This window comes from Silurus meridionalis, chromosome 18 (assembly GCF_014805685.1).
Source record: "Silurus meridionalis isolate SWU-2019-XX chromosome 18, ASM1480568v1, whole genome shotgun sequence".
NCBI classification, from domain to species: Eukaryota; Metazoa; Chordata; class Actinopteri; order Siluriformes; family Siluridae; genus Silurus; species Silurus meridionalis.
The window spans coordinates 18,021,027-18,041,548 of record NC_060901.1 but is presented as its reverse complement, the minus strand read 5'-3'; the positions used below and the strand labels follow the sequence as shown (position 1 = coordinate 18,041,548).

General features: G+C 40.7%; 1 protein-coding gene across 1 annotated transcript; it reads right to left on the bottom strand.

The window, feature by feature from the left end:
* Positions 1-8: 8 nt before the first annotated feature.
* LOC124401591 (leucine-rich repeat-containing G-protein coupled receptor 5-like) lies at positions 9-19,151 on the bottom strand. Its single transcript, XM_046873996.1, has 18 exons — positions 18,911-19,151; positions 16,324-16,395; positions 14,867-14,938; positions 13,518-13,589; positions 11,387-11,602; positions 11,019-11,090; positions 9,864-9,932; positions 9,719-9,790; positions 8,457-8,528; positions 8,275-8,343; positions 6,346-6,417; positions 6,168-6,233; positions 6,007-6,078; positions 4,841-4,912; positions 4,060-4,185; positions 3,795-3,928; positions 1,944-2,027; positions 9-1,867 (listed from the first exon to the last, which is right to left on the bottom strand). The coding sequence occupies exons 1-18, from the start codon at positions 19,096-19,098 to the stop codon at positions 801-803; spliced, it is 2,667 nt and encodes an 888-aa protein (XP_046729952.1). The 5' UTR covers positions 19,099-19,151; the 3' UTR covers positions 9-800.
* Between the last annotated feature and the right edge of the window lie 1,371 nt (positions 19,152-20,522).

The following is a 20,522-nucleotide window of genomic DNA, read 5'->3' as shown; positions in this document are numbered from 1 at the left end:
TATAAACACATCATTCTCATATCTACATCTTTTAGATTCCCTATGCGCAGAGTACACAGTTTACATCAACACAGTACATTCATATTAACATAAACATCATATAAATAAAAACAAAGATGAATATAAAAAAATGCATTTTACAGTAAAGTCAGTAAGTGACACCGAAAAAAAAGCCGAAAATGAATCCCAACCATCTCTTTCAGATACGTCCACAAATCTGTGAAAATTGTCATTGTTGATGTGATTTATTATTATTGTATGTGTTAATGATTACATGGCTTGGAGTGGAAGATTTAGAGCTATAGAGCTGGAAACCCTTTTAAAGAGGATGGATTTGAGATGGATTTTTCATGCTGACGGCACCCCCAGGCCTCGTCACCACACCTACACCATTACCTTGCTTAACTGTGGCTGAATGAGCACAACATCTTCCTAAATGGGTGGAGGTTATTATTAACAAGATACAGGGACACCATGTGGAATGGGACATCCCAGAAGCACACATCAATCTTATGGTGGGGTGTCCACAAACTTTGGTCGATACAGTGTATTTACAATGTCAGTTGAAAAGGGGTGTTCTCACAAAGGAGAAGTGTGTGTATGTCTGTGTAGACAAGAAATATGGAAAAACAAAGACTCAAAGATTATCCATCAGTTATGACCATGTTCTTAGTCTGAACAAAGCATATGACATCATAGGACTCCTCATATCCACTTGTCTGTTCATGATTGCAATAACGTACACGTTCATGCATTTACATTTTTACAGTGTTGTGTTGAAAAATCGTTCACATGTGGCTTTAAGACGTACACACGCAGTGCATGGTGAGATGCGGGGGCTTGGAGGCTTGGGCCAGACATGCTGCTCTTTTGTTTAAGCTGGTGAACGAGACCAAAGCTTGTGTGGAGTCACAGGACTGCTTTTCGGCGTCGTCCGATTGGAGTGAGGCCAAACTCAGGTGCTGGGTCCTCCCCAGCTTCACCTGGGTCCGCCTGAGCAAGAGGCCCAGGTCCTCCTTGAAATGGGGGTTGAAGAGGGCATAAAGCAAGGGGTTGAGGCAGGCGGGTAAGGGCACAACCACCAACAGCACCGATTTGACCACGTCCGGGCCCACGGCCGAGATTTTCAGCAGGGCGGAAAATGACAGAAATGCTACCGGGAAGTAGAGGACGCAGTTGGCAAACAGAAGCCAGGCCACGTGGCGGATCATGGAGCAGTCCCAGAGCTTATCGTGCTCCCCTTTATCCAAGCTACAGTACAGACACGTGTAGGTGACGGTCATGACCAGGTAGCAGAAAGAGTTGAGCAGGACTTGAACCACGGTCAAACCCAAACCGGCATGTTCTCCAGAAGGAACAGGAAGGCAGAGTGATGATATACCGTACTCGGCAATGTGCAGGAGAGGTACCGAGGTTATTGCTAATCCCAGGACGAAGCAAAGCGGCACGGCTAGCTTAACCAGTGCCTTCGATGCTCCGCAATCCAATGCCGCTTTGCCGTTATGCACAGAGAAGCTTCTTTCCACAGCAGCCATGGTCAAAAGAAAAATGCCCGTCTCAGATGCAAAGACCGACACGAAGCCGGTAAGCTTACAGCTCGCACTGCGTTCCCAGTTAGCGCCGTACGTAGCGAAGCTGCCAAAGGTGAGCAGGTCGACAAGGGCCATCACTCCACTGCACAGTCCGGTCATTCCATTAACCAGCGCTAGCAAACCCACCAAGAGCTTCACAGGAGACAAAAATGTCGGTGAGAGAAAGACGGATACCATCACCATGACGTTGCCAAACAGAGACACGACGGCGATAATCCAAACTCCGCAGCGGACCAGCCAGCTCTCAAACAGATACCGACATGGCTGGAACGGGCCTGGACAAAAGAGAAAACATTACAAGAAAAAGATAAAAACGAAAGACGCCATGATGAAGCGAGGTTCTGATAGTACCTGGGGCAGGGGAGCACTGGATTGAGTGGTGAGACGATGTGTCATCTTCAAGGTCTGGAAAAAGGTCCTCAAATTCATGATCCCCTTTTCAGAAAAAAAAATCATTTATTATTCTTTAGTTTCTTTGCTTTCCAGGTTTATTCAATGATATGAAGTAATACGGGAAAAGTCGAGATTTCTATGGCATATAATGCTAATGCTAAGCGGGCAGAGTGGTATTAGCAAGCATGGTCATTAGCAGTGGGTATGAGGGGGTGTGAATTTAACCATATCAAAGAAGAAATCTGGTCTTTAATGCAACAGTTTCTGAAATCGTACTGAAGAGAGTCTTCTGAATCTGACTGCACTTCAATTCATACAAACGCTTAGACGTATTAAAATTTGAGGCTCGTCATAACGAAGCTTCTTCTACTTCTTCTTTCGGCTTCTCCCATTAGGGGTCGCCACAGCGGATCATCCGTCTCCATACCACCTGTCCTCTACATCTGCCTCTTTCACCCCAACTACCTGCATGTCTTCCCTCACCAGATCCATAAACCTCCTCCTTGGTCTTCCTCTTTTCCTCCTTCCTGGTAGCTCCATCCTCAGCATTCTCCTACCGATATACCCCATGTCCCTCCTCTGCACATGTCCAAACCATCTCAATCCCGCCTCCCTTACCTTGTCTCCAAAACGTCCTACATGCGCTGTCCCGCTAATAAACTAATTTCTAATCCTGTCCATCGTTGTCACTCCTAACGAAAACCTCAGCATCTTCAGCTCTGCTACCTCCAGCTCCACCTCCTGTCTTTTACTCAATGCCACTGTCTCTAAACCATACAACATCTCAGGTCTCACCACAGACTTATAAACTTTCCCTTCCACTCTCACAGATACTCTTCTTTCACAAATCACTCCTGCTATCACTCTTCTCCACCAACTCCACCCTGCCTGCACTCTTTTCTTCACTTCCCTAACACACTCTTCATTACTTTGCACTGTTCACCCCAGGTACCTGAACTCCTCCACCTTCTCCACCTCTTCTCCCTGCAACCGCACCACTCCACTGCCCTCCCTCTCATTCACACACATGTACTCTGTGTAACTCCTACTGACTTTCAGTAGGAAATAGCTTTTTGAAGCTATTTAAACAAAATTTTATTGTTTTTTTAACAATGGACATTGTCCCACTGTCCCACTGTCCAGCTGTTCATTGTTCACTCTATTTAAATGGGCTACTAATGACTCCACTACATTATTCTCACTGTGTAGATTGTTTTTTATTGTGTGTGTGTGTGTGTGTGTGTGTGTGTGTGTGTGTGTGTGTGTGTGTGTGTGTGTGAGTAAGGGTTTTGTTACTGTTTGTGTACGTAAAATAAGTATTCTTTCATTGAGTGTGTGTGTGTGTGTGTGTGTGTGTGTGTGTGTGGTGGCGTTCTTTGAATGTGTGTGTATGTGCAGGAAAAGTTCTCTTATTGTGTTTGTGTGTGTGTGTGTGTGTGTGTGTGTGTGTGTGTGTGTGTGTGTGTGTGTGTGTGTGTGTGTGTGTGTGTGTGTGTGTGTGTTTATTAAGGGTTTTCACTGTGTATGTGTTTTTGAACAAGACTTTACTCACTGTAAGTGTGCATAATGCAAGGGTTCTCGTATTTTGTGTGTGTGTGTGTGTGTGTGTGTGTTACTCTCACTATGAGGCAAGGAACTCAATCTACAAGCTGAATATCAAACCAAAAGTAAACCTCAAGGGAAATTTGGGAACACGGAAAGTGCCGGAAAACCAACACCAGCAGTAACCATAGTATACAATAAACACCAAAAATGGTTAAAACAGAAACATGAGTGTAAAAGAGAAAAGAAAAAGATAGAGGGAGACACCTGGGTTAAAGACAACGCCACCTTTCCTTCCCATTTCACTGCCGCTGCTGTTCTTGTCTTTCTCCCAACCGGCAGCATTCTTCTCACAGTCCAGAAAAGCACAGCAATGGAACGCAGAAGGCATCTCCATGACCCTAGTTAAGTTCAAGGTACATCATGAGTTAAAGGAACATCTGTCTATTAAGTTACATCAGAATGGACTTTTAAGTTCAAGCAATATTTAAATTCCCTTTAAAATGAACATTAAGACATGGTTTTTTTTTACCTTAGTCTGGGGAATCTCTCTACCGAAATGAGCTCCTGGAGGTTTGCATTCCCAGCCAGTTTCAGGTGAGTCAACGCATTAATCTCGACCACCGGCAGAGACGATAGGTGATTGGACGTCAGGTCACTGGAAATACATATGTACAGTTGATACATATATCACAGGATGAATTACAGAAATTCTTCAGAAGTTCATCTGAGTATTCAGGAGTGCTATACAAAATTCATGGTATCTGTGGAGGACCATCAGTGGTGTCCTGCCTGAACCAATCCACCTCTTATTACCATCCAGAACAGAGCGCTACATCGCAGACAGGAATCTCAAACAGCGAGAATGAACGGCAATCAGCAGCATAAAATGATCCAAATCCACATACAAAATGATCCGAATTCACATATATAATGATCCAAATCCACATATAATATAATCCAAATCCACATAATCCACTTATAAAATGCTTCAGCTGCCACAGAGTCTTAGTTTTGAGATGTCTCTTGATCTAAAACCTTATAACGCCACAAGAGAAAACCTAGGGACCTGAAAGATTTTGAGATACGGCTTCCTAACAAGCTGGGCAAAGCAAAGGTTAGCACTATTGGAGCACAAGTTGTTGTCTTAGAATCCATACTTTATATGGGAATGTTATCCAAATGAACCACAGACATTTTTTTTTATATTTTTCAGTTCATGACTCAGTATTGTCATTAATAAAGGTGTATGTGTGTGTGTGTGTGTGTGTGTGTGTGTGTGTGTGTGTGTGTGTGTGTTTACTGGAACTCACAGTTTGGTGAGAGCTGGCAGCTCTGAGAATGAGAGCGGGTCCACAGTGCACAGCTTATTCCAGGCCAAGCCTCTATAACAAAAAATATATATATAGACTTTTCTTTTACATTACATTCATTATAGATGGACATATAAGATTCTTCCACTTATTAAAAACACGATCTGTCTTTTCCATGCCAAGTTTCCTTTTTTTCTTTATTTAATGCTTTGGAAATAAAAACAAATTTCATCATGTACATCATATTCATAGACCTGTACAAAACGTGGAATGTGTGTATCCTCTAATCCTTCCTACAAGAGCAACAACATTCCTTTAGCATTCCTAAACCTTTTTCCACATTCATCCACAATACTTTCAATCATTAAAGCTCTGATCAAGGGTCAAGCCCAAGACCTGAACATTATAAAACTATTTCAGCAGAGGTAGTGTCTGGCCTTGAGTGGTGTCCTACCTGAATCGATCCACCTTTTAATAGCATCATGACACCACGGGTTATAAAAAGCATGAATATTACTGAGAAATGCAGTATAACTGAGCACTGCATCACAGACAGAAATCTCATACACCGAAATTAAATACCATAAAGCAGGAAAATCTCGTGTCACTGGAGCCACATCTGCACAACCTTGAAACGAAGACAAATTGTGTATTTTTGTTTCAACCTAATCGATTTCTTCTCCTCCATCAGCCGTCGTGTAACGTCAAACCAGATATTAAATCCGTACGAATATATATGAGCTCGCGCAGTTTGCTACAGATGCGGGTTGGGAGCTCTGACTGGAGCGCTCTCTGACCGTCCAACCAAAGGATGTGAAAATGCAGACATCCTCGGGTGCCCTCTAGGGGGCCTCGGAGTGTCTTAATCGCAGTCTGATTGGTAAGCCTTTGAAGTAACATGAATTTGAAGCTAAAAAGAGCAACAGGTGATGTGGCGGCTGAAATCTGATTGGCTGGAAACTCTAACATCGAATTATGCTCAGCAGGGCACCCAAGAGAAACGCTATGAAATGAAATAATATCTGAAATAATTTTAATGCATATTCATGGACAAAACTATATTCAAACCCAAATCAGTGATTCTTATAGAGTTTAGGCCAGCAAAGAAAGGCCTTGCTGGCCCTGATGGCGTGCCACACTAAATTAGACCTCTCATACATACTTACATGGACTTGAGTAAAGGTAGACCTCGGAACGTATCTGCTCGCAGCTCATGGATCTGGTTATGATGGAGATCGCTATCAAAGACAAGCACAGATTATTAATAGTGCACTACATATCAACTAGACGTAAATATAAAAAACGTCTAGGTTTCATTTATACACACATCTTTTGAATCTTTTTGCAGCCTTGCAGACTGGGCAGGGATTGGATCCGATTGTAGGAAAGATCTCTAGAAAGAAAATAATAGATACACCATAACACTTGAAATATTGTTAACCCATTCTGAATGTTGTAGTAGATCTAAGAAGGGATGAGTGGATATGTTTTGGAAGACGACTCACAGCATCTGTAGGTCGGGAAGCTGCTCGCACACTGCGCTAGGCAGAGATGTGATTCTCGCACCCGTGATAGCGCTGAACACAGAGACAAGCACGATTCATTCCGGTTACATGGTTTCAGAAAGCAAGCAGGTCAGGAAAAAGCAGTGTGGATGCCAAATAGAGAAAAATAATTTCTGATTCTACAAGTTTGCTAGAAAATCAGACCGGGTATCGATCTATGGAAAGCTGATATGGAAAGTATTTAGCGATTTTTCTGTGTTTTAGAGCTTCATGGCGTTATTTAATCATAATAAATATCATAATATATTAATATACAAATTCACAATATATTAATATACAAATTTAGGCCATCAATCTACACCCAATAATCTATAATAACAGTTGGAAAAAAAAATTAATTTAATTAAACAGAAAAAAAGGTTTTTTTTGTATTTCATCCTTCTGATTTTAGTTGTATTATTTTCAATTAATTGTATTTTATTTATATATATTACTTTTTTATTCATGTATTTATGTATTTTGCTTAATATTTATTAATTAATGTATTTATTTATTTATGCCACATATCAGTCATATGGTTGTGTATGTGACAAAGACAAATTGAATTTGAGATATCCCTAAATTCAGTACTTTGCAGAAGCTAATGTCTGAAGCTCCACACACCTCGATATGGAAATTTCTCAGATTTTTCATGCCAGATCCTCTCAAACTCATTCAGACTAAATAGAGTATCTGTGACCTGCCATCTTCAGATTTCTACTCAGACCGCAGACGTTTTACAGAGTAGAAAAGCCTATGATTTGCTGAACCACTCAAGGACATTCGAAGACTTGTCCTAAAGCCACTCCAGCATTGTCTTGACTGTAATCTTTGGGTCACTGTGATGCTAAAAGGTGAACCGTCACACAGTGTTTTTACAATAGAAAAGATTTTCTTTAAGGACTTTTCAGTATTTGTTTGAATTCATCCATCAATTTCGATCTCTTTCACTCCATCCCAGTTGCTGAAAAGCATCCTCGTATCACAACGTTCGTATCACAACCACCACTATGCTTCACTATACACATATAAGCCAGTTGTTTTTTTCAAGTTCAACCTAGAACGTTCAATGAATTATGCATATGCTCACATTTCCTTAAGTCTATGAGATCAAGTGAATTCCAGGTATGTTCCTTCTAACTCCTCGGCCATCAGAGGCTAATGAATGTAGTATCTATTTGAGTACATTGAATACAGTGATTTCAGAGTCCATCCCAGGAAAACTGGACATGGTCAACTTTATGGACGGATGTTTTGGAACTCCAGACTTTTTCAGCCATTTGTGGTTCTTCCTCAAACTGCTCCCACAAATTGTATCGGACATCATTGGATACTGATGCATTACATTTCCGCTTCACTCGAACTATGACCCCTAAAACCTGTTCCAGCATGACAATGCCCATGTGCACAAAACCAGCTTCATGAAGATCTGGTTCATATGGTTTGAAGTGGAAGATCTTCTGCTATAGACCAAAACCTATTGATCACCTTCAGGATGTATTGAAACCCTGTGTGAATAAATAAGCCCAAATCTCCACAAGAACAGTATGAGATTTCTTCACAGAAAAGTGGAAGTTATTCTAACGGCACATAAAAGAAAAAGCACATACCAATTTTACGGTCAGGTGTCTACAAATGATGGCCAATGTAGTATATACTTGGTTCCTAGTTCTTAATCATAGCCTAGTTTTATGTTTAATTTGGATTTAATAATGAACGCTTTTACTCGTGATTGCATCTAAACTAAACACATTGCGACTAATAGACGAATATTATATTTCCAGCAAATCGGAATGGTCAGAAAATTCCGTGTTTTTGAGGTACCGCAAAAGAGGTTAAACAGTTGTAAACTATACAAAAAAATGGCTTCAGACAGCAGTGGAAACTCACAGCCTCTCTAGGCTATGTGTGCCTGTGAGATCTGGGAACTGCGTGATATCCGCTGCTCCATTTAATGACCTAAAGGCAACAAAAAGGGGAAAAGTCAGTGGCGAAGTCGGTGCTGTAATTTAATTATGAAGACAAATCGTTTAAAAAAAGGGTCAACTGATTTTTATTGTAGCTTCACTCACAGTGTTCTGAGCTCAGGCAAGTGCTGGAAAGCGGACTGACCGACAAATTGAATGGGGTTGTCGTAGAAGAATCTGTCAGGAAAATAATATATATATATATATATATATATATATATATATATATATATATATATATATATATATATATATATATATATTCAGAACATATATAAATATATAGTATAATATATATGGTCACAATATTATAGAAATGAAACTTGGATACATTTTCGAGTAGTCAATTGCAGCTTGTATAGCAGTAGAGATTTACTGTCCTCTGAAAAGAATTCAACATCCATTATTGTTCAAATAGCTGGCAACAAAAGTGAGTCCACCCTAAGTGATACCAGCTGTAAGGGGTATAACCTATGTCCAATTATCATGTTCATGTTTTTATTTGCTTGACAGGACCATACAAATTTGTGTATCTTGTATTAGAGCAGTTAAATTTGGGTGCTTTGAGTACAATCCTCTCATACTGACCACTGGATGTTCAACACGGCACCTCATGTTAAAGAGGATTTGAGAATTTGAATTGTTGCTCTCCACAAAGATGCCAAGGCTATAAGACCAGTAACACCCTGAAACTGAGTTACAGTACAGTAGTCAGAGTCATACAGAGGTTTTCCAAAAGGGTTCAACTCGGAACAGACCTCGCAAGGGTCCATCAAATGGATTCCTCGTGCAAAAAAAGTCGGTTTGCAGGCCGTCGCCCCAGAAGGAGCCTCTTCTGAAGCTGCTCACAACAGTTTGCTGAAGACGACCTGTCCAAGAGCATGAATTACTGGAACCATGTCATATGGTCTTATGAGACTAAGATAAACTTGTTTGGCTCAGATTGTTTTCAGCATGTGTGGTGACGCCCTGGTGAGAGGGACCAAGAAAACTGTGTCTTGGGGCTGTATGAATGCTGCTGGTACTGTGAAGCTGCGGTTCATTGGGGGAAACATGGATTCCAACATATACTGTGACATTCTGAGGCCCCTCCCTTTAGAAACTGGGCTGAACAGCAGTTTTCCAACATAATAACAAACCCAAACACATTGTATTGTTTAAAGATTAAAAGAAAGAAACAAAGAAAGAAGGAAAGAACACCCAAGATTTTATTCACTACTAATACTTGTGTCTGTTAATAACCTGGAAATTCTGTGGCCAAACATTTTAAAATACCCATCGTCCAAGAATGATGTCAGTGTTAAATCATTTATTGGTATTGCAATGGATAAATAGCATAAATGATCACCTAGTGCATAAAGACCTACATTGTTAAGAGAGAAGGGTTTCCGATGAAGGCCTGCTCAGGGATGGACTTGATGTTGTTGTTGTGAAAGCCCCTGGAAACAAAAGAGTACACATGTAGACCTGGTGAAACTATTAAAAAAATAGGCACTTACAGGGCATACTTACAACTCCTTTAAGGTCCTCAAGGTCCTGATAGCAATGGGGAACTCCTCCAGACTGTTGTAGTTTAAATCCCTGTCGATAGAGCACATAGATTTGGATCGCAAATTGTGCTTTTGTGCAAGAGGCTGATTTCATAACTGACTTCAAGCTATAGTAAAGAAGTGGAGGTTAAAAAAAAAAGACTGTCCAATGATAAGGGTTGTTCACCCCATTTGTAAAGAGTGGTTATTAGTACTAGGGGTTACTATAGACTTCCATTTAGCTGTCAGCAAATCTTCCAATCAGAACTTTGTCACTGTGTGAGGAGATCAGAAGTTTCTGGGACATTTCATTTGGTCTATTGCTGATGTTTAGACTATGTGAAAATGCACACCAATTAGTGCCATGAGTATACCAGTATTGTTGTTTTGTAAGCCTTAATCCAGCACTGCGCAAAAGATTTGTGTAGCTGTAGTATGAATCGCAAGCTCTCTGCTTTCAAACCCCAACCTTTTCTTGTTACCTACAGTGACAAAAGGCAGAGGGGCAAGTGCATAACTGACAATAAACTATCTATTAACCAATTAATTATCCAGGGTCAGAACCAAGAACTGTAATGCCAGATGCGCAGTGTGCAATTTTTATAGTCCTTTGTGATTGTTGCTTGTCAGACTGCACGAACATGATCCCCATGTCACACTGTAGGATCTCATGTATCATATTGTCAGACTGTATGACCCACACAAGAAAAAGACAAAAAAAAAAGCTAGAAAAATTATTATTTCACAGAATACTGACTGGAAGATAAAGTTTTTAGTCGTGATAAAGTCATGGGAAATCATTGGAAGTGGGATAATTTTGCCCTGAAGTGGTAGCTTGGGGGTTAAGACATTCTAATCGGAAGGTACGAGTTCAAATTCCAGCTCCACCAAGCCGCCACTGCTGGGCCCTTGAGCAAAGCCCTTAACCCTCAACTGCTCAATTGTATGAGATGACTGTAACTCGTTCTGGATAAGGACATCTGCCAGATACCAGAAATGTAAATGGAAAAAGCTCCAAAAATTCCAGTTTTGCAATCCCCCCCAAGACTTAATCTACTGAAGCTGAAACGTTATCTTGTAAATCAGAGAATAAGAAACCAGGAAACGTTTGCTGCATGTTAATGAGAGGTCAACTCACAAAGTCTCCAGGCTCCGTAGTCCATCAAAGCTCTGTTTTCCCAGTGACAGCACTCTGTTGTTATTGAGATGCCTGCAGTGAGACAGACAGAAAGAACAATCAGATACACCCACCCCTCTGTATGCCTGGAACACACAAAAAAAAGTCAAAAGAGGAAAAAAAAAAAAACACTTTTTCTACACGTCCTTTATTGTGCCTGGTGTCACCCTGGACTGCAAAGTAGACTATAAAATAAAAACCCTGGGCCCAGTTTTTTATTCAGTTTTGTGCGACTGTTTTTTCTACATGCTGTTTTTCTGTTGTCAGTTGTGATTCTTCATGTTTGGATATATGTTCAGTGAAGAAACAAGAACTTTGTAAGAACTTACAAAACCACCAGATTTGAAAGATTGGCAAATGCTCGGTCCGGGATGTGAGTGATGTTGTTGAGGGCGAAGGTCATCGCCTGCAGGGAGGAAAGCGTACGCAGGGCATTGACTGGTACTTCGGTCAGAGCGTTGTCATCCAGCCACAAGTGCCGCAAGGAGGACAGGCCATCGAAACAGCCTTGCGGTACTGTGGAGATGTGGTTGGCATCTAATCGTCTAGTGGAAAGAAAATTAAAGTCAATATCGCTGCTTTAACATGCCTTTTGTTCAATAATAAAGCCGTCCGAGGTGAGCATATCAGAGCCCATTGCAATGGAGTTCATTGCCTATTGTTTTCTCTGTGACAACTGTACCTAGTGCTCTTTCTGAGGGGTCCTCAGCTCTTGAGCTACTCTCATCAATAGACTTATGACTCCCTGATCAGAAATCTCACAAGGACCTTCCACTTGTGGATAATCGTCCCAGGAACGATTAGGAGTTTCTAAAACCGAACGTTTCGAAAAAAAAGGTAGAAGGTTTGCATTGCCTTAGTGTTTGTTTTTTTCCTGTGTCATTCCATGAGGTAGTAGCTCAGTGCTTAAGGCTCGGTTACTGATAGAAAGGTCAGGGGTTCAAGCCCTGGTATAGCCAAACTGCCACCTTTGGCGTCCTTGAGCAAGACCCTTAACCCCCTATGCTCCAGGGGCATTGTAACATGCCAGACCCTACGTTTTGATCCCAGCTACCTAACATCGCTAAAATATGCAAACAATGAATTTCCCTATGCTGTAAAGTACATGTGATGTGTATGAAACTGTTTTTTTTCTTTTTTATTAAATATAACATTTGGTAAAATTGGATTGTAAAAATATTATTTATTTATTTCAGTTAATACCAATATGTGGTCAAAATAGCATTGACATTTACAGCATTTAGCAGATGCCCTTATCCAAGGTGGCTTACAATTATTGTATTTATACAACTTAGCAGTTGAGGCTTAAGGACCTTGCTCAAGAGCCCACAAGAGGAGCTTGGTGGTGCTAAGATTTGAACCCAGGATGTTCCAATGAGAGGTCCAACATCTTACCCACTGCTCTGGAGGAGGATGTAGCCCAGTAGTTAAGGCAATGGACTTTGAATTGGAAGGGCACAGGTTCAAATCCCACCACCACTAAGCTGCCACTGCTGGACTCTTGAGCAAGGCCCTTAAATTTCCTCTGTTCAAATGCTGTAAATGTAAAATCTACCAGTTCCATTTGGTTACCTGAAAACAAGGATACTTTGCAACTGGTATCCTTTTCATTTATGGTAGTTGGCACACGATCCACTTTATCTTGCTAGGACAAGTTACTGTAGTTCTTAGCTCTGCATTCTGTCATGTAGATCTATGTTGTTTGATGTAGTTCTGGAGAAACAGTTTAGTTTACTGTGTACTGTCAGCTATATATTGGTAAAATGAAAATAAAAGCTTCTTGACTTGACTTGAAATACAACAATAGACGGACATTGTAAGGAAGCACTGTATTGATTTCACTCAGCAACCCGATAGCTTATCTCCACTCCACGACTGCGACTCACCCTACTCGCCTCATTTTGACCACTAAGACAACAAAGACTAAAGAAAAGGAAGCATTTTGTCTTGTCCCTGACAACTATTAACAAAGATACCCAAAGAGACAACACGCCCAAACAAAGACCACCCTGTTCCCTTCGCCAGGCAGAGCGCTGTACAGAACAGCGCTTATGGATTACCATGAACTCGGGTGGACAAGTTTGCACGCATTCGAGGGCGAAGAAGCTGATGAGAGCGCGATAAAGCAAGCAGATGGGTTCTGGCACAAATGCCTTGAAAGATCTTCATTCAGCCTCCGTTCCGCACTAACCTTTCTCCGTCTTTTCTTTTTGTTTAAACTGATCAAAGTTGAGGCCTCATGAGGACTGAATTCATTTGATCGAAGTCTAAGGGTCCGCTCTTTTGTAGCACTCTCTCCTTAGTCCCCCTTAAATCCTTCTGTTTCATATGATAATGAATGGAGCCTTGGCACTGGGAGGGGGGTCAATGTGTAACCAAAACAAGAACCAAAAGAGAGAAAAGAACGAGTGTGTCTGAAAGACATTAAGCCATATGTGATGTGTGACCTTATGTACTCACAATGAATGAAGGTTCTGCAAGCTCTTAAAGGCCTCCCGGGGGACCTCCTGAAGCTGGTTGTTTTGGAGCATTCTGTGTGGGAATGTGTGAGGGTAGGCAAAAAAAAAAGAGAGAGAGACAGAAAGAGCACGAGAGAGAGAGAGCATCAAGGTCCAAAGAAGGTTGAAGAAAAGAACAGTAACATTAAACCAGCTAAAGGAAGACACCAATTAAGATCATTCTAGAAGATACCACGGTTAGACTCAAGATTTTGTCAGCACATCCCATTGGCCATGTTTTTAATAACCTCATAGAGCTCCCTGTTTCAGTCTAGAGGTTTCCTTCTAGACTTGATGAAACTAAATGTCATATATAAAGATATAGATGGCAGAAGTTCAAACCTCAATATTGCCCATCTATTACTTTCAGGCCCTTGAGCAAAGCCCTTAATCTTCTGTGCTCTAGAGGTGCTGTATCATAGCTGTCCCTAGCTTCCTCACATTCCGACTGAACACCTTTGGGATGAATCGGAAGGCCTCCTCATCTCACCTACATCACTACCTGACCTTACTAACACTCTTGTGGCTGATAAACACAAATATGCATAAGCACACTCCAAAATCTAGTGGAACATCTTCCCAAAAGAGCTCAAAAAGACACACTATACATATGACCAGGTGTCTGCAAACAAAGGTAACAGAGTCTTTTCACATCAAATGAGCTGATTAGACAAAGAGTCTTGTGACAAAACTGATAATAGGAACATTATAGCTATAATAATTCATAGTTCTTTGTATACTTTAGTACATTTGAAGGCAAATACTTTTGTAGATTCACTCAAGTGAAAGTTTAAATAGAGCAATTTTTAACTGGAGTAATATTTTACAGAGTAGATCTCTTCTTTAAGTATATAGTTTGTGTACTTTGTCCACCACTGGAATTTTTCGAAAATAATTTGAAATAACCGATGCTTATAACAAGCTGTATTGTAAGCTGCTTCTTAGAACGTCTCTCTGGAAACGAAGCAGTTAAACTTCATACAGTTACAGTTAGCATCATGTGCTATGGTCAGCTGAGAATCTTTGGTCATGCTCCCTATCAACATGTCAGACAAGAAGAATGGACAGCATACAAAGAAACGCTTCTGATTGTACTCTGTAAAACGGTGATGCATTGGGGTCCAAATACTAAATGCAAAATGCTAGTTTTTTTTGCTAGAAGGTTCAGCTTAATGGTTAATTGGAATTTTCACGGCACTTAATATCGATCCACTTAGAACTACTTGTTCTAACTCTCGAAACGTATTTGGCAATCCAATGGCTTAACACACAGACAAGCATAAGAAGAAGAATGCCATACAGCTCACTCACAGTGTTTTGAGTTCAACAAGGCCATCGAATGCTCCGTTAGGTATGTCCATCAAATCGTTTCCCGCTAGTCGCCTGTGAAAAGAGGAGATCAGTCTAAAGGTTTCATTTACAGGTTTTTGATGAGGTGATGTTGGCTTCAAAACTGTAATACTTATACTTCAAGGCTTTTCTCTTTTCCCGCATTAAGGTGGTGGAATGAACTTGCCCTTTACAGTATGTCTTCAAGCGACAGTTGTACAATAGTTAATCTAGATTCAAACTTAATGGGCTGTTCAGTCCGAACATTTTACGTATGTAGAATTGAGGCCAAATTTTTGTAAAAAATCTAAAGACACATAGTCTTCATGGTTTTTGAGGGACACATGCATGGTCCTTAGTTTCTAAACGACAAACTATTTGTAGCAACATTTCTACTACACTGCGATCAAATCCTGCCTGTCTTTTTGATAGGGTTAAAGTTTTCACTGTATATCATCGCATCACTGTATATCATATATCATATGCGTCGTCGAAAGACAGATGATCGTTCATTTTTTTGACACTTGCTAGAGAACGATTTTCTACACGCTAGTATCCTGTTTCACCTCTGGGGATCGACTTCGCTCCCGCCAACGTGCGCCAATGTCAAATTCCGCGGTGTCTCAAGAAACACGACAAGAGGGAGGCCAAAGGTCTGCCTGTACCCTGTATACCAAAGGGTCCGCATTCTAACAGACCCGTGCCATTTGTTGCACAGAGATGTTGTAGCTTGTCTGTTTGCAGGGGCATCGGTGGAGGGGAAGAAACATGATAATGAATAAGGGCATCCGTCCAGGTGCTGCTAACAAATTGGAAGAGCGCTTCTCGGCTTGTTTCGGGGGCTTCCGAGAAATTGGTCAGCTTGTACGCAGGAGTGGGCAGTTTGCCCTGGACAAACACGAGAGCACAGACACTACACCTGAGCAAACACGCATGGGAGAATTTGTTTTTCAGAATAAATTGTTGCTACCTGTTCGTTCTAGCTGGTGGGTCAGACCAAAGGTTAAAAAAGGGTACAGTAGGGACAAAGACGGTATGACGGCTACAAAGTGGATAATTCTGTGAACCAGTCCAAAAACATTTGTGCATTGTAGTTTGGTGGTCTAGTGGTTAGGCTTCGGTGCTCTCACTGCTCACGTCGTTTTGATTTGACGTTCAGAGAGCGCACTAGTCAGAGCTCGCAAACCGCATCTGTAGCAAACTGCACAAGCTCAAATATAATAGTGTGGATTTAATATCTGTTTTGTTGTTTCATTCCACAACGACTGACAGAGGAAACTAATTTGGTTTCACACTTAGAAGGACATTTACAAGAAGGATTTTTCAAGAAATCTTGTATCTCCTTATTTCCAATTCCACTTTACGCGTACTTTCTTCCCTAGATTCTTGTGAAAACCAAAAGATGAGTGTGTGGTTGAGGATATTTAGATTATACTCACAGCTCCTCCAGGAAGTGAAGTGTGGTGAAAGCGTTGCTGGGCAGATGACTTATATTGTTCATGCTCAGATCGCTACAAGGGGATAAAGGAATATTAAATCAGTCAGTTTAGATCGAATATCCATTTCTTGGCAAGTAAAAGCAAATGAAGGTACATATTTTAGCCACAGGACTAGTATATGTATCACATGATCAGAATCCAAACTCGTGTGGCCAACATGCAGCGTTGCCATTAATCCCTGAATAGAAAGATAATTTTTTTTCCATTTACAGAATTCTTTACATTACATCCAATACGGATTAGGAAAAGGGAATCTTCACAGCCAAAGTGGCATGTAAGGGGATCCCTGGTGAAAGAAGCCTTTTAAGAAAACTTGATTGACTCTAATCAACAATGCGGCAGCTGCATAATTAGGCTTAATGCGAGGACGAGGGAGCTTGGAGAAAGTCCGGCAACAGTAAAAGAAGGCAATTTCATAGCTTAATGTCTTTCCCAAGGGTCTAAAATATCCAGACTGTGGGAGGCAGGGAGGGTGAAATAAATTACAGGGCAGCTGACGTGCATAGAGGCAGAGATACCTTTTCAAAAGAAGAAAAGAAGTGGACGATCACTCTCGTCCCTCGCCTCTTGCTTTTTGAGCTCTGCTGCCCGAAGACTGTCTTGTCCCCTGAACAAACTATACAAAAGGAGGCCTTTCTGCCAGGTGGCTTACTGTGTCTAGGTGAAGTTGTAGGATACCTATCAATCTTATCAGATGGATAAAATTGTTAAGTAGAACGCAGTCTCGTAACTCTATCGGCCTCATTCCTTTGGACCCATCATGAATAGCCTGCTGGTTTGTGGAGTCACGGTGTCTGCGAAGGTACACAAAGCAAGCAGAGGAACAGATAGCCGCTTTGTTTGTTTACCGCGGCCACTCCAATTAAATGCATAGCCAAAAGGAGCTCCTTGGCCTGGATGAGGAAAATAAAGAGGCTTCCAGTCGGGCTTCACGACAAATGTGAGACTTTCGTCTGTCAAAACTGCATCTCAAGTTCGTTCTGCAAAATGCCAAGGGGCTGAAAAAGACGGTCTGATCAATGGCACAAGAATCAGTGTTCGATTACACAAATTTAAATCAGGCTCGCTAGAGGCGACTCAGGTTTCCACGAGGAGTCTCGAAAGGGAGAGAACACCTGCTGGGATTCAGGTTGATGCCACAGTGAATAAACATCTGGCACCATCCTTTAACATTAAACAACATGGCAGCATATTTCCGCAAGATGTTTCCTCTAAAACGTAACCAAAGTACTGTTAGATTTCATGAGAATTTCTGGGTAGCAGTATGGTTGATGACGGTCAAACAATTGTGTGCCTTCAAACTTGTGGAAACAGTTTGGAAAAGGAGCAAGTGGCAAGTGCCAGGTGATCAGGTGACCAATACTTTTGTCCATACAGTAAAAAGATTTGCACTCAGGTAAAAGGGAACTTACAGGTAAATTGGTGTAAAGCGATAATTGGTGTGTAGTGCTACAGCTAACTAATGTTCAAAAACAAACATATATATTGAAGTAAGTAAAGCCTGAAATGAAATAATGTGTCCCATTGTCCTCTCTAACAGCAATGTGGGGTATACTTTGATGTGTATATTATTGATATTTAAATAGTTTAAAGACTTACACATATATAAATGGTATAAAGCCTCACACACACACACACACACACACACACACACACACACACACACACACACACACACACATATATATATATATATATATATATATATATATATATATATATATATATATATATCATTCGATGCACTTTGTTTGTGTTATTGTAGCTCTATGCTGTTGTTGTTTAGTGTAGCACCAGTGTTACACCAGTTGTTTAATTTTTACTGTGTACTGTGTACCACTGTGTATAGTAAAATGCCAATATACATATATATATATATATATATATATATATATATATATATATATATATATATATATATATATATATATATATATATATATATGTGTGTGTGTGTGTATATTATTGATATTTAAATAGTTTAAAGACTTACATATATAAATGGTATAAAGCCTCACACACACACACACACACACACACACACACATATATATATATATATATATATATGTGTGTGTGTGTGTGTGTGTGTGTGTGTGTGAGGCTTTATACCATTTATATATGTGTAAGTCTTTAAACTATTTAAATATCAATAATATACACATAGATAGATAGATAGATAGATAGATAGATAGATAGATAGATAGATAGATAGATAGATAGATAGATAGATAGATAGACAAAAATATGTAAGGATTTATACTATTTATATCTTTGTGTAAGGCTTTACATATGATAGATAGATAGATAGATAGATAGATAGATAGATAGATAGATAGATAGATAGATAGATAGATACATAGATACATAGATACATAGATAGATAGATTATTCAATCCAATTTGAATTTACAGCTTCCAGCAGTATCCACAAACATAGGCAATAAGGCATACAATAAATACTACTTTATATATATAATGTAATAAAGCCTTACACCTGTAGATATAAGAGGTCTAAAGGTACTTACAGGTAAGTGGTGTACGCGCTGAGGGACTCCGGGAGTGAGATGAGTCCTCGGTCCGAGCAGTCCACTCTCATATACACCCCGTCCTGCTCGCAGGTACATCGGACCGGACAGCCGCTCATTAGCGCGCGCGACCCACAGAACCACAGGAGGAGCGCCACCAGCCCGTGCATTAAACGCGCACGCGGCATCACGAGTACGCACGTGGAAGTGTGTGTATGGATGTAACACACGTTTGCAACAATTATTTGTTGGCAATCGTGCGCGCGCATCGGAGACGCAGGTAACCGTGCTGCTATTTATCCGGGGTGTCCCGACTTGTGACGTCACTTCGTACCTCGTTTGGGTGGGAAGGTGGCGTCTGCTGTCGGGATCTGGTTGGGGATTTGTGAAGCTCATAGTAGATCCTCATCGAATGTGTACTGGTTTTAATGGGAAGTGTATTGGTATTTTAATGGAAAGTGTAATAATGTAAGCCAGTGAGTCTGTACTGGCACATTCTTAGTTCTATTGGTAGCATGAGACCATTCTTTTTTGAGAAGCATCTACACCTTGTAGATTTTTTGGATCACATGTTGGTTTCTACTGGAGACCACTATGAACCATTAGAGTTTTTGCTTTAATAGGTAACAGGTGTTTTTTTAATGGTATGTTTACTGGAAACCATTAGACTTTCCGTGATGAGTTTTTTCATGATTGGTTTTCCATGATGGGCTTTTTTTAGGCTTATGGTCCAACAAATCCATCGAATACCAGATTATAAATTTTAGTGAAACAAACTATTTAGCGAAAAGTATGTGCACCCTCTGTCTTTCACACCCATTTGTTGTTCTGAAGCACAAAATTCTTTCTTTCGGCTTCTCCCATTAGGGGTCCCCACAGCCGATCCGCCACAGCGGATCCTCCGCACGTTTGATTTGGCACGTTTTACGCTGGATGCCCTTCCTAACGCAACCCTCCCCAATTTATCCGGGCTTGGGACCGGCACCGAGAGTGGCTGGGGTTGGTTCCCTGACCGGGGATCGAACGCGGGTCGCAGCGGTGAGAGCGCTGCATCTTAACCACTAGACCACCAGTGGAAGCGTCTTTTTTTTCTTTCTTTTTTTTTTTTTTTTTTTTTTTTTTTTTGTGCGTGCTTCAGAGGGGTCCCCTGGTGGTCTAGTGATCATGCATAGAACCTGAAGGGATATATATATATATATCCCTTCAGGTTCTATGCATGATCATTTTCTGGACGTAAACAAAGCTTCATTTAGGCATGGTCTTTTAAGGTCCTAATGGAAAGAACAGGAGCGTTCTGCAGAGCTCCTGATCTTTTCAATCCCACCGAACACCTTTGAGATGACCTGAAACACCGACTGAATCCCAGACATCCTCATTTCCTTAACGTCAGAGTCTGGTATCATTATGTGATTGTATATGAAGATACAGATACATTATATAAAGATCACAGATACTCACAGCCATGCCCTAAAATAAAATCTAGTGTAAAGCCTTCCCAAAAGAGTGGAGAGTATTATAACAAAAAAAGAACTCTAGCTCTGTATTAATGCCTATGGTTTTGGTATTGATGCATTGATGTTCTCATATAATGAACCAGGTGTGCCAGATTTCT

Bases quoted from the DNA above. Each gene is read 5' to 3' on its own strand.
- LOC124401591 (XM_046873996.1), bottom strand. From the start codon at position 19,098: ATGCCGCGTGCGCGTTTAATGCACGGGCTGGTGGCGCTCCTCCTGTGG. The intron at 13,590-14,866 runs GTGAGTGAGCTG...ATTCCCACACAG, and splicing joins CTTGTTGAACTCAAAACACT to AATGCTCCAAAACAACCAGC. The intron at 6,234-6,345 runs GTGAGTCGTCTT...TTTTCTTTCTAG, and splicing joins CTTCCCGACCTACAGATGCT to AGATCTTTCCTACAATCGGA.